At 47.3% G+C, this 14,449-nt stretch overlaps 1 protein-coding gene across 2 annotated transcripts in view; it reads right to left on the bottom strand.

Moving 5' to 3' along the window:
* The window catches only part of LOC147111117 (uncharacterized), a 28,470-nt gene extending 18,549 nt beyond the window's left edge, over positions 1–9,921 (bottom strand). For both annotated transcript variants that reach the window (XM_086002292.1, XM_086002291.1), the window contains exon 1: positions 9,831–9,921. In XM_086002292.1, coding sequence (XP_085858418.1) covers positions 9,831–9,837 — 7 coding nt within the window. In that variant the 5' untranslated portion in view covers positions 9,838–9,921. The remainder of the gene's footprint in view (positions 1–9,830) is intronic.
* Positions 9,922–14,449: the final 4,528 nt, after the last annotated feature.

Genomic DNA, 14,449 nt, shown 5'->3' with positions numbered 1-14,449 from the left:
ACATGTTCCAAATAACAAAAATTCCTGGCTTTTTTTCTTTTAAATGAACTACAAATCCAGTTTAATAACAGGTTTCCGGAGCCTTCCTGATCTCCTTTCAGAAGATTTTGGGTTGTCTTGTTTTGGTTCTGAACTCAAAGATGGTCCTGTTTCTATCTCAGACTTGCTTGAACCTGGCACTTCAGTTACTGAAGTCTGAACTGAGTCAAACTCGTGTATGAGTTCATGATCAAGTGGTTCACGATCATGTCTTGGTTCATCTCTAGCAGAGATCATTTGATCTACATGAACACTTCGGATGTTGTCACCAAATTGCAACCAAATATCGCTTGGTTCCGCCAACCTCTACTACGGTTCCTATATCCCACTTGTGTGAACTCGACGTGCCAGGGGGACTGAGAACACAAACACACTCATTTTGTTTGAAACTGTGTGCTTTCTGATTGGTGTCATAATAACGCTTATGCAATTTTGTCAAACGCTGCATTTGCTGACAAGTGCTTCAAGTTCACTGTCCAAACCAGGCCAGTAAACAAAGCTTCTTGCAATCGATTTCATATCGACGATCCCTGGATGTTCAGTATGAAGTTTGTTGTGTATGTAATAGGTATGTTGCTTTAAACCTATGACCAGGGCAGCACTACTTTGTAGGGCGTAGTGATGCCGTAGTACCACCCCTGGCCATAGGGGTATAAATAGTACTGTGGGTACTGATTTCCCCTCAGTTCCCGCCTGTTGGTATGAAGTAAAGACCTACGTTGAATCTTCCAAGCTGTCTCTTCATTATTGGATTAAGTATAGACACATACTTTATACTGGCGACGAGTAAGGTTCGAACTCACCAGTACACGGTGCAACAAAGGAACGGCAGCAGTACGGAGAGAGAAGGAGAGAGACTTCTTACCAGCCAGCCTGCAGAGTCCAGCGTCGACCAAAGGAAATCGCCCAGCACTCCAGGTTCGGAGGAGCAGCAGCAACAGAGAGAGAGAGAGAGAGAGAGAGGGGGCCAACAGAAGCTGCAGCAGCTGAGAGGAGGCTGAACGGGCGCTCCAGCCACGGGGTAAAAGTCCACCCAGGACCAGGTAACTGAAATCCTTCCGGGGAACGGGTGCTGCAAGGGCCAGAACGGGCAGGCGATCTGGGGGAACAAACGGAGCCACGAGGAGTAGCACGCCATCTAGCGGACAAAAGGGAAAAGTTTTTTCTCTTCAGCAGTTAAAATAAAAAATAAAAAAACGCCATCTAGTGGACAAAGGGGAAAGCGATCTGGGGAACAAACGGAGCCACGAGGACTAGCACGCCATCTAGTGGACAAAAGGGGAAAAGTTTTTTCTCTTCAAAGTTTTTTTTTCTCTTCAGCAGTTAAAATGTCTAAAGAAGGGTGGTTGGCACCATTTGTGGAGGACACAGAAGAATGGGAGGCCTATATCGAAAGGCATGAACTTTATTGCATAGTAAACAAGGTGGAAGATGACCAAAAGGTAGCAACCTTATTAAATTTTATGGGGGCAAAAACATACGGGCTGCTGAGCAATCTTCTTACTCCAGAAAAGCCAGCGGACAAAACGTACGCCCAAATTGTTGATACGTTAAGGGAACATTTAAACCCTAAGCCACCATTTATAGCGGAAAGGTACCGCTTCTACAGACGCGACCAAAGGAATGATGAGTCGCAGGCAGCCTATTTAGCTGAGCTCAGAAGGTTGTCCAAACATTGCCAGTTTGGAGCCATATTGACGGATGCGATCAGAGACAGATTTGTCTGTGGCATGTTAAATGAGAATACACGTAAACGGTTGCTAGCCAAGAAACAGCTCAGCCTAGATCAGGCGATTGAAATAGCATCCTCCCACGAAGCAGCAGCACAGAGTGCTGCTCAAATACGACAAAACACAACCGGCTATGACACCCATGAGGTGACATTTCACAAAGGTACATGCTACCGTTGTGGCAAAACCACCCACAACCAAAGTAATTGTTGGTTTCCTGATAAAATATGCCGGCAGTGTGGGAAAAAGGGGCATATAGCGAAAGTTTGTCGGTCTGGTACGAAACCCAATCGTGGGGGCAATCCGAGCAGTACCAAGGCAAGGACAAAAATACATAAGATGTCTGACAGTAGCTCAGACGAGTCACAGGAAGGCACAAAAGCAGAGCCTAAAGGTCTAGGATGTCTCAAGTTATATGGTGTAGACAAAACGGAGGACCACAGCACAATGTGGGTTAAAATGACGGTAGCAGGCGTCGAAGTTAATATGGAGCTGGACACGGGTTCAGCCCGATCAGTAATTAATGAACAAGATTATAACAGGCTGTTCAAAAGCATTCCCTTAAAGGATACGGAAATTAAATTAAAAACATATACGGGACAAAAAGTTTACCCGAAGGGAAAAATGCAAGTAACAGTTAAATACAACGGCAGAAAAGTGCCAGGACTTTATTTATACGTCCTACCAAACGGTGCACCACTACTTTTGGGTAGGGAATGGATAAGAAAAATCCATTTCGACTGGAAGTCGATACACGAGTTAAAAGTAGAGACCACCACGGATGATACAACCATTACAAGCAGGCTGTCGAAACTATTGGCAAAAACGCCAGAGGTGTTCCAACAAGGGCTGGGGACCTTAAAGGACATTAGAGCAAAAATAACTATTGCTCAAGACGCAAACCCCAAGTTTTGTAAGGCCAGACCGGTGCCTTATGCCATTCGGCCAGCGGTGGAAGCAGAACTGGACGCCTTAGAGAGTGCAGGTGTCCTTACAAAGATTGAGTGGAGCGAGTGGGCCACGCCCATCATCCCAGTTATAAAGAAATCGGCAAATAACACACCGGGGGAACCAAAGAAGGTTCGCATTTGCGGGGATTTTAAGATAACTATTAACCCAGTCCTGCACACGGTACAGAGGACATATTTGCATCGTTAGCTGGGGGTAGACACTTTACGAAGATTGACCTTTGTCAAGCTTATTTACAGATGGAGGTGGAGCAGGACTCGAAAAAGCTCCTAACGATTAACACACACAAGGGATTGTACCAGTACAATCGCCTGGTATTTGGTGTGGCATCTGCCCCAGCAATATGGCAGAGGACCATGGAACAGGTCCTACAGGGCATTCCAGGAATGCAGTGCTACCTGGATGACATCCTGGTGACAGGGCAAACGGATAACGACCACCTCGCTAACCTGGAGCGAGTACTTCTGCGGTTACAACAATACGGACTCAGGGCGAACAAGCAGAAATGTGAGTTTTTCCAGGAACGTATCTCATACTGTGGTCACATTATAGATAAGGAAGGCCTGCATAAGTCCCCGGAAAAGATCGAGGCAGTAGTGAAGGCCCCGCCCCCTGAGAATGTATCTCAGTTACGATCATTCTTAGGCCTTATAAACTATTACCATAAGTTCCTCCCGAACTTATCGTCCATTTTACATCCACTAAATTCATTGCTGCAAAAGGGAGTCTCCTGGAATTGGGACGAAGTGTGTGAGGCTGCTTTTAAAAAGGGTAAACAACTCATCACATCAAAAGGAAGTGCTCGCACACTTTGACCCAAAAATGCCAATGAGGTTGGCATGTGACGCCTCCCCGTACGGTATAGGGGCAGTGTTGTCACACAAATTTCCCAACGGGACGGAGAGGCCAATAGCATTTGCCTCAAGGTCGTTAACTACAGCCGAAAGAAACTATGCGCAAATCGACAGGGAGGCCCTCAGTCTGGTGTGGGGTGTAAAAAAATTCCACCACTACCTGCATGGGCAACGTTTCACACTACTGACGGATCATCAACTGTTGGTGTCGATATTTAATCCAACAAAAGGGGTGCCCCTGATGACGGCCCAAAGGCTACAGAGATGGTCACTGTTCTTAGGAGCACACCAGTACCTTATCGAATATAAGGGTACCAAACAGCATGGCAATGCGGATGGCCTGTCGCGGCTACCCTTGCCTACCGAGATCGAAGAGATAGTACAGGACCCCGTGGAAATATATCATACGGCTGTTATGGAACACTTGCCCATCACCAGCCAATGTATCGAGCGGGAAACACGGAACGACCCGACATTGGCAAGGGTTTACGAATTAACCGTGAAAGGCTGGCCGGCGCAGGGTGACGCATCATTGCCGGCGTTTTCGGCAAGGAAGGACCAGTTGTCCGTCTGCCGGGGCACATTGATGTGCGGAGCCAGGGTGGTGGTCCCTCAAAAATTACAACATAAAGCGTTGCAGGACTTACACGAAGGTCATCTGGGGGGTGTCAAAATGAAAAGCCTCGCCAGAGCCTACGTCTGGTGGCCCGGCATTGACAGGGACATTGAGGAAGTAGCAAAAGCGTGCCAAGGATGCCAGATGGTACAGAACGTACCACCACAAGCCCCACTACATCCGTGGGAGTGGCCCTCAACGCCGTGGCAAAGGATCCACGTGGACTTCGCTGGCTCCTTCCTGGATGCGATGTTCCTTATTGTAGTGGACGCCCATTCAAAATGGCCGGAGGTCATAAAGATGTCATCAACGACAGCCGAAAAGGCGGTCGCAGTCTTAAGGACCATTTTTGCCCGAAACGGGGTGCCCGAGCAAGTCTGTTCGGACAATGGGCCACAATTTGTGGCAGAAGAATTTCAAGCATTCCTAAAAAGGAATGGAGTGCGACATTATACGTCCGCACCATATCATCCGGCTACAAATGGGCTGGCAGAGCGATTTGTACAGACTTTTAAAAAGGCCATCAAGGCGATGGGGGAGGAAAGGTTGCCACTACAACACAAGGTGGACAACTTCCTATTCGCATACCGTAATGCTGCACATACGGTGACCAACCAGGCCCCCGCCGTCATGTTCTTTAATAGAAGGTTAAGGTCTCGCCTTGAATTGCTCAAACCAAACATTCGGAGAGATGTGGAAAACCGAGTATTTCGTAGGGCTCCTGACAGACAGACACGGAGCTTCGAGGTGGGGCAGCAAGTGTTGGCCCGTGATTATAGGAAGGAAAAGTGGCGGTCTGGTACGATAAAGGCCCGCCAGGGACCCTTGATGTACACAGTTGAGACAGGGGAAGGCATAATCAGACGACATGCTGATCAACTTGTGGAGTCCAGAAACCCAACTGATTCACTACCTCAAACGTCTCAGCACATTGTTACAGCGGAATCACGGCCCAGCTCGTCGTTACAGAGGTCTCAGGATTGCGAGGAGTTCAGCACTCCAGTGATCTCCACGGCACAGGATGTGCCATCAGACACCGACGAGTCCAGCGATGAAGGGGTGACGGAAGTACCGCCGCCTACACCGAGACCGACTAGAGAAAGACGTTATCCTAGTCGAGACAGGAGGCCTCCTCAGAGACTGAATCTATAACATGTTTCTGCATATATATATATATATATATATATATATATATATATATAAGTAGACAACTCTTGATGTAAATATGTTATGTATATTGTGTTACCAAATGTTATTAGCCCTAGTTATGGGGCATCCATTGACTTAATTGCACGGGTACGTTTTAATTAAAAGGGGAGGAATGTTGTGTATGTAATAGGTATGTTGCTTTAAACCTATGACCAGGGCAGCACTACTTTGTAGGGCGTAGTGATACCGTAGTACCACCCCTGGCCATAGGGGTATAAATAGTACTGTGGGTACTGATTTCCCCTCAGTTCCCGCCTGTTGGTATGAAGTAAAGACCTACGTTGAATCTCCCAAGCTGTCTCTTCATTATTGGATTAAGTATAGACACATACTTTATAAAGTTCAGCCAAAATTCTCTCTCTCAAAGAAGTAGGTACCACCATTCTGTACCCCCACTTGATACAACCTTGCTCACAAGACAATTCAGTGCAACAGTTATGGAATGGTTTCAATTCTGTGTCTATACACTGATCAGTCCATCCATTCAAGGTGTTTTCATACACTCTTTTCAGTACGGAGTCCTTTTGAGTCTCATCTGCAATCTCAGTTGCATTCACAGGAAAGTCTTTGTTAACTGCACCTAGCATGAAAATAGCACCTTCACTCCCAACACGAGTCCTCATGTGGCAACCTGGACAAGGCATCTGCGATTGCGTTTTGCTTTGAAGTGCGATATTCAATTGTGTAGTCATATTGTGACAACAACACTGCCCAACATTGCATTCTTGATGCAGCCATTGCAGGGATGGCAGATTTGGGCCCCAATATTGCTAGGACTGGTTTGTGATCGGTTATCAGGGTAAACTTTCTGTCGATCAGGAACTGTTGGAATTTCTTGATTCCAAACACTTTGGCGAGTGCTTCCTTTACAATTTGCTCATATTTTCTTTCATTCTTTGTGAGGGTTCGCGATGCAAACGCGATTGGTTTCTCTTGGCCGTCATCCATTAGGTGGCTTATGACAGCTCCCACACCATAGCTGGAAGCATCACACGCTAACTTAAGCTCACGCTCTGTGTCGTAGTGCACAGGTAGAGCATCGCTAGAGAGACTTCTCTTACAAGCGTCGTAAACTTCCTGTTGCTTTTTCTTCCACTTGACATCCTTCTTGAGGAGCTTGTGCACTGGAGCTAACATGGTCACTAACTCAGGTAAGAAACGCGCGTAGTACTGGACCATTCCAAGGCAAGATCTTAACTCAGACACGTTCTGTGGCTTTGGAGCATTGATGACAGCATCAACCTTTCCTTCACTGATTGCAAGCCATTTGCATCAACTTTCAGACCAAAGTACACAATCTCAGGCTGCACAAAAGTACATTTGCTCCTTTTCAATTTGACATTGTGAGCATTCAACCTTTGAAGCACTATATCTGTGCATTCAGGAGTCAGGTAAGGAATTGGGTATGGAGTCACATGAACACTTTTATGTCACTGTGAAGCAAACCATCAAAAGTAGAAAACGTTTCCATTCGCCAGTGTTGGTGCTCATCATGATAAGCCCCCATCCCAACATCCCAAAGTCACATCCAAAAGACCACTTCTTTCTTAAATGCGACTTTTACAACTGTCAAGGACTCCATGTACGATGATGCCCTTATTACTTTCACATTAAATTCATGTCTAGTGGTGTAAGTTCAATATGAAACTTATCACATAGACCCACTGTGTATCACACTCTGTGTGACAGTACTGCTGCAAATGATCAGAATACAGCTCTACAATAAGTCAGAAAAAGATTGGTTCTAATAACTTCAGAGCAACCTTGCTGGAGCTGCTGTTGTATTTACATGCTCTGGCAGGTGCTGGAGTTGCTTTGTATTAACATGCTCTGTAAGGGTGCTGGAGTTGCTTTGTATTAACATGCTCTGGCAGGTGCTGGAGTTGCTGTTGTATTTACATGCTCTGTCAGGGGCTGGAGTTGCTGTTGTATTAACATGCTCTGTCAGGGGCTGGAGTTGCTGTTGTATTTACATGCTCTGTCAGGGAGTTGGAGTTGCTTGGTATTAACATGCTCTGTAAGGGTGCTGGAGTTGCTTTGTATTAACATGCTCTGTCAGGGGCTGGAGTTGCTTTGTATTAACATGCTCTGTAAGGGAGTTGGAGTTGCTTTGTATTAACATGCTCTGGCAGGTGCTGGAGTTGCTGTTGTATTTACATGCTCTGTCAGGGGCTGGAGTTGCTGTTGTATTTACATGCTCTGTCAGGGGCTGGAGTTGCTGTTGTATTTACATGCTCTGTCAGGGGCTGGAGTTGCTGTTGTATTTACATGCTCTGTCAGGGGCTGGAGTTGCTGTTGTATTAACATGCTCTGTAAGGGTGCTGGAGTTGCTTTGTATTAACATGCTCTGTCAGGGAGCTAGAGCTGCTGTTGTATTAACATGCTCTGTCAGGGGCTGGAGTTGCTTTGTATTAACATGCTCTGTAAGGGTGCTGGAGTTGCTTTGTATTAACATGCTCTGGCAGGTGCTGGAGTTGCTGTTGTATTTACATGCTCTGTCAGGGGCTGGAGTTGCTGTTGTATTTACATGCTCTGTCAGGGAGCTAGAGTTGCTTTGTATTAACATGCTCTGTAAGGGTGCTGGAGTTGCTTTGTATTAACATGCTCTGTCAGGGGCTGGAGTTGCTTTGTATTAACATGCTCTGTCAGGGGGCTAGAGTTGCTTTGTATTAACATGCTCTGTCAGGGAGCTAGAGTTGCTTTGTATTAACATGCTCTGTCAGGGGGCTAGAGTTGCTTTGTATTAACATGCTCTGTAAGGGTGCTGGAGTTGCTTTGTATTAACATGCTCTGTCAGGGGCTGGAGTTGCTTTGTATTAACATGCTCTGTCAGGGGGCTAGAGTTGCTTTGTATTAACATGCTCTGTCAGGGAGCTAGAGTGGCTTTGTATTAACATGCTCTGTCAGGGGGCTAGAGTTGCTTTGTATTAACATGCTCTGTCAGGGAGCTAGAGTTGCTTTGTATTAACATGCTCTGTAAGGGTGCTGGAGTTGCTTTGTATTAACATGCTCTATCAGGGAGCTAGAGTTGCTTTGTATTAACATGCTCTGTCAGGGGGCTAGAGTTGCTTTGTATTAACATGCTCGGTCAGGGAGCTAGAGTTGCTTTGTATTAACATGCTCTGTCAGGGAGCTAGAGTTGCTTTGTATTAACATGCTCTGTCAGGGGCTGGAGTTGCTTTGTATTAACATGCTCTGTCAGGGGGCTAGAGTTGCTTTGTATTAACATGCTCTGTCAGGGAGCTAGAGTTGCTTTGTATTAACATGCTCTGTCAGGGGGCTAGAGTTGCTTTGTATTAACATGCTCTGTAAGGGTGCTGGAGTTGCTTTGTATTAACATGCTCTGTCAGGGAGCTAGAGTTGCTTTGTATTAACATGCTCTGTCAGGGGCTGGAGTTGCTTTGTATTAACATGCTCTGTCAGGGGGCTAGAGTTGCTTTGTATTAACATGCTCTGTCAGGGAGCTAGAGTTGCTTTGTATTAACATGCTCTGTCAGGGGGCTAGAGTTGCTTTGTATTAACATGCTCTGTCAGGGAGCTAGAGTTGCTTTGTATTAACATGCTCTGTAAGGGTGCTGGAGTTGCTTTGTATTAACATGCTCTGTCAGGGGGCTGGAGTTGCTTTGTATTAACATGCTCTGTCAGGGAGCTAGAGTTGCTTGGTATTAACATGCTCTGTAAGGGTGCTGGAGTTGCTTTGTATTAACATGCTCTGTCAGGGAGCTAGAGTTGCTTTGTATTAACATGCTCTGTCAGGGGGCTGGAGTTGCTTTGTATTAACATGCTCTGTCAGGGAGCTAGAGTTGCTTGGTATTAACATGCTCTGTAAGGGTGCTGGAGTTGCTTTGTATTAACATGCTCTGTCAGGGAGCTAGAGTTGCTTTGTATTAACATGCTCTGTCAGGGGGCTGGAGTTGCTTGGTATTAACATGCTCTGTAAGGGTGCTGGAGTTGCTTTGTATTAACATGCTCTGTTAGGGTGCTGGAGTTGCTTTGTATTAACATGCTCTGTCAGGGGGCTGGAGTTGCTTGGTATTAACATGCTCTGTCAGGGGGCTAGAGTTCTACCTGAAATACTGGGGGATTTGGCACAGCACAAAAAGAGCCAACATATACGCTAACAACTGGAATCACAGTCAAACCTTTCAAACATTGCTTCATTCAAATGATAGCAAAATACTGCGGATGCTGGAAATCCGAAATAACAATAGAAAATGCTGGAAAAACTCAGCATTCAATACAAACATCAAACTGGCAACAGGAATATAATTTCTGCCCCCCCGCCGTTCACATGTTTTCTTTTTCACGCCTGGCTTAAACCAGACCAGTGGTTTGACGAACACGTATTGCCCCGCCCCTTCTATCGACCTGAACATATAAATGATTTTAAATCTTGATGTTTCCAACTCCTACCCTCCATTTCTTCAAGAGCCTCTCGCAAACATCCGCAGTTTCCGACCTTTCACTTTAGCCACAATGTCCAAACAGACCAATCCCCGCACACACAACCAGTGTGAGTGACGGGAATGAGGGCGAGTCCCGGAAAATACACACTTAACTGTTCAGATTAAGAGGAATTAGGGGCATCTTCACGGGGGCAGATTTCCTCTGTGCGCCGCAAGTAGCGAAATTGCAATCGGTTCTTTATAAGCTGCATTTCCGATTTTTTTAACGTTACGAACAGAGGAATTCAGGCCAAATCTGTATTTAAGTAACCTCCCAACATTTAAATCAGTTCCAGGTCAGTTTTGGAAAGTGCTCAGGAGCCAAAAGAACTTTTACAACCAGGTATTAAAACTGTCTGAAGTCAAGCCCAAGTACCGTGAGATTGCTTCCTGCTCCTACAGGGGTCTCACCCCTTGGCCAGAATTTTCCCATTGCAGAGCAGGTGGGTTTGGGGCAGGTAGGCGGCACGTTGGGAACCCGCTGTCATCAGCAATGAACTCGGGCACATTTCAAGGCGCCCCATGGACCCGCTCAGGAGAGGCGGGCGACCTCATTGAGGTGTTTAACTGCTCATTTACAGACCCTTAACTGCCTTTCTAATCTCAGATTTGGGCTTTAACTTGTTGCGCATGGGATTCACGCAACTCGGGAACCTCGCCTGTGAAGGGGAGGCAGGAAGCTCAGTGCCCATTGTGCGAGTTCATTAAGTGATAGCCGGAAAAAGCACATAAATACTCACACCTGCTTCCTTGCCTAAGGGAAAGGGTCTTGCTGACACTGTTTTGTGCAGAGATTTAGCTTTCAGGAGTTTGCAGGTGATTTCTGTAACATCGGAAGCCACTCGCACTCTTTCTACATTGGAGGATTGTGCCTCTGATCTCCACTGTACCTGGCATCTATTAGATCAGCATGGGTGCCGCTAATGCTGTCTCACCTTTAACCTCAGAATCAGACCAAGATGAGCCCCAGCACCAGCAGCAGCAGCAACAACACCAGCAGCCTTCTCCTCAATGACCTGAAGCTCCACCGCAGAGAGGGGGTCAGCGCAGGGCTGCACCGCGCTGGAGGCGATACCCCCAACACAGAGTATACAGGCAGAAGATGGGCTTCCTCAACATGACTGAGTAGCAGTGCTTCAAGAGGCTCAGGCTATCACGCCAGGTCATCGCAGACATTTGTAGCTTGCTGGAACAAGACCTGCTGCCCAGAGGACCTGGTGGACACTCCTTACCAGTGGCTGTCAAAGTCACCACCACCCTCAACTTCTTCGCCTCAGGCTCCTTCCAGGGATCTGCAGCAGACATTTGCAGGATCTCGCAGTCGGCCGCCCACAGATGCACCACCCAGATGACCGATGCTGTGTTTCACAAGTCAGCCAATTATTTAAACTTTGCCACTGATGAAGCCGGTGTTACTGAGCGGGCGCTCGGCTTTGTGGCTCTGGCTGGCTTCCCACATGTGGCCATCAAGGCACCCCCTCATCACCCAGGAGTGTTTGTGAACCACAAGGGCTTCCACTCCCTCAATGTGCAGCTCGTCTGCAACCATAAAAAGATCATGCATGTGTGTGCCAGATTCTCTGGCCGCTGTCATGACTCTTTCGTGCTGCGCCAGTCCACCTTCCTCAGCTCTTTGCACCTCCAAACAGACCTACCTGCTTGGAGATGAGGGCTATCCACTGAAGACGTGGCTGATGGCACCATTAAGAAGGCCTAGCAATGAGGCCGAGGAGCACTTTAATGATAACCACATGTCCACTAGATGCGTCATAGAGCAAGCAATTAGCACGATGAAGATGTGCTTCAGATGCCTTGACAGATCTGGAGGAGCCCTTCAGTATGCAGCAGCCAGGGTCTCCAAAATCATTGTCATTTGCTGCATGCTGCACAACATAGCACAGCGAGGATTGGAACTGGAGGAGGAGCAAGGTGCAGAGCGCACAGCCTCTTCAGAGGAGGAGGAGCAGGTGGAACATGAGGAGGAGGAGGAGAAAGCTGAGGTGGCGATGGCATCAGCAGCGGTGCAGCTTGCTGCCCGGGAGGCCCAGGATGGCCCCATAATGGCCTGATTTACTTAACTTGCATCAGTGCACTCATATGACTCCCAGATGCTGTACCAACTTCCAACCCCGCCCCCTTCCACCCAACAGCACCACAATTAAGTCCTACAATGACCAAGCTATGCCTGTCACCCAAACCCCCATTGCTCGAGGTGAAGTAATGTCTCACCATTCACTCCAAGTGACAAAGCCACTTCCCAGGTAGCAGGCAAAAATGGACAAGACGGGAAAGTTGTGCAAAGAAATAAATTTATGTGCATTAGAAATATAACTGAAACTTAACATTAACATTTTGTCAGACACCCACCTGCATACCCATGTGCATCTAGGATTGTGCCCTTTTTCTTTTCTGTGTGATTCTATGAGCTGCAAACTCTATGGCTTCAGCAGAGGTAGAGGCAGGCTGCTCACTTCCCTGCTGTGACTGCTTAGACAATTTTGGCAGACATCCTCTGGGGTTTGGAGCCTGTGAAGGCCCCACCAAAGACTGCTCCTCCTGCAACTGTGCAGGGGCAGACTTGGCCATCAGGATCCGAGACAGCATGTGGGACTATGATTGAGGGGGAGAAGTGGGAGCACTTTGAGCAGAGCCCCCACTTCAATGTCCCCTCACCATCATCCCTCTCATGGGTCACCCGCACTTCCCTGCTAGCAAGGAGCTGGACAGCACTGGACTTGTGGGAGAGTAAAGAGATGAATTAGAAGTCTTATGATAAGAATATGTAACATTACCATTATACACATGATGACATTTCATTGGTTGCTGACATCAAATCACCCTGAGTGACTGTTGTATGCTATGTGGCTGTATGAGATTTAGTTATGTCACCAGGTTGCTGGGAGGTCCCCTCTCTCCATCTCCCACTGCCAGAAGTTCTGCAACGCCAGAGATTCCAAGCACCTCCTCCTCTGCTGGAGTCAAATTAGTGAATATTGGAGGACCACCTCCAGTTCACTGCCTCTCACTGTTGCTCTGGGCTCTCTTCTGCAAGGAGGGAAAGAAGAGAACTTTGAGTGAGAGTGATGGAATGAGTGTAAGGAATGGATGGGCTACATCTGTAGAGGGTGACTATGAGGGAGTGGTGTGATCTTACCAAATGACCTCTTCTGTGGTGTTACTTCCTGTGGTTGCATTAGGATGAGGGTCAATGTCAGTGGTGGTTAGTCAGATGGGGATGTGGGTAGGTGCATAGACAGAGAGAGATGGGTGCACCTGCAAGGTAGGTTGGTGTGAGGAATGATGTGCAGGAGTAGGCTTGGGAAGGCAGAGTGATGGGGTTGGGGTGGCACGCACATGAAGATGTAGGTGAATGTGGCATTGCACTCACCTTTCCTGACCTCATTAGATCATTACATCTTTTGTGGTACTGGATCCACATCCACCTCACAACATCCCTGCTCCTGACCTCTTCCGTGATCTCCAGCCAATGCCCTTTTGGTGTCTCTGGAAGGTCTTGGCCATTGCAGGGAAGAGGACCTCCCTGCGTGCTCTGACTCCGTGGACCAGCACTTCCAGGGAGGCATCAGGGAATCTTGGCGCAGCCTTCTGTCTTTGTGACTCCATAACTCATAGATACATAGAAGATAGGAGCAGGAGTAGGCCATTCGGCCCTTCGAGCCTGCTCCACCATTCAATGAGATCATGGCTGATCATCCAAATTCAGTACCCGGTCCCTGCCTTCTCCCCATATCCCTTGATCCCTTTAGCATCCCTTTAGCCTTAAGAAATATATCCAACTCTTTCTTGAATATACTTAATGAACTGGCCTCCACCGCCCTCTGTGGCAGAGAATTCCACAGGTTCACCACTCTCTGGGTGAAGAAATTCCTCCTCATTTCAGTCCTAAATGGCTTACCCCTTATCCTTAGACTATGACCCCTGGTTCTGGACTCCCCGGCCATCAGAAACATCCTTCCTGCATCTAGTCTGCCCAGGCCTGACAGAATTTTACAGGTTTCGATGAGATAAAATTCTGTCACACAAATATCAGTGATGGTAGATGCTGCCACCTTCTCCATAGATGGAAGATTAAAGCATCCCCATTATGCGACTGTGGAGTTCCTAATCAGACCCTGGAGCATATCATTGAGCACTGCCCTCAGAGGAAATTCGCAGGCAGCCTACAAGATAGCCACGCTGTTACACCGGAAGCTTTGGCCTGGATATTCAACTTAGATATTGACCTTTGATTTGCTTTGCTATTACCATACGAAAGAAGAATAAGAATAAGTGATATGCAGCAGTTTCTAGCTCTCCCATCACCTTTATCTCTCCTACAACAACCTTCAACTGGGATGTGTGCAAGGCTGCTTTAAATAGGCGAGCTGAAAACGTGTCATCGGTGACATCAGCAGGCCTGCTCCATTTAATTGGGCCAGGACTGTTTCAATTGATGTAATTGAGTTAAACGTGCAGTGCGGAACGCGCTGCTGAAAAGTTCAGGATGGCAACCCACTACACGGCCCACACACACCCGCCCCGACGTGCAGGTAAAGCTTCCGGCCATTCTGTCCAGGATCAGGTCAG

Source organism: Somniosus microcephalus, chromosome 11 (assembly GCF_052327205.1).
Source record: "Somniosus microcephalus isolate GS21.2 chromosome 11, FLI_Smic_1.0, whole genome shotgun sequence".
In the NCBI taxonomy this organism is placed as follows: Eukaryota; Metazoa; Chordata; class Chondrichthyes; order Squaliformes; family Somniosidae; genus Somniosus; species Somniosus microcephalus.
The sequence above is the reverse complement of the archived record's forward strand: the minus strand, read 5'-3'. Positions and strand labels throughout refer to the sequence as shown.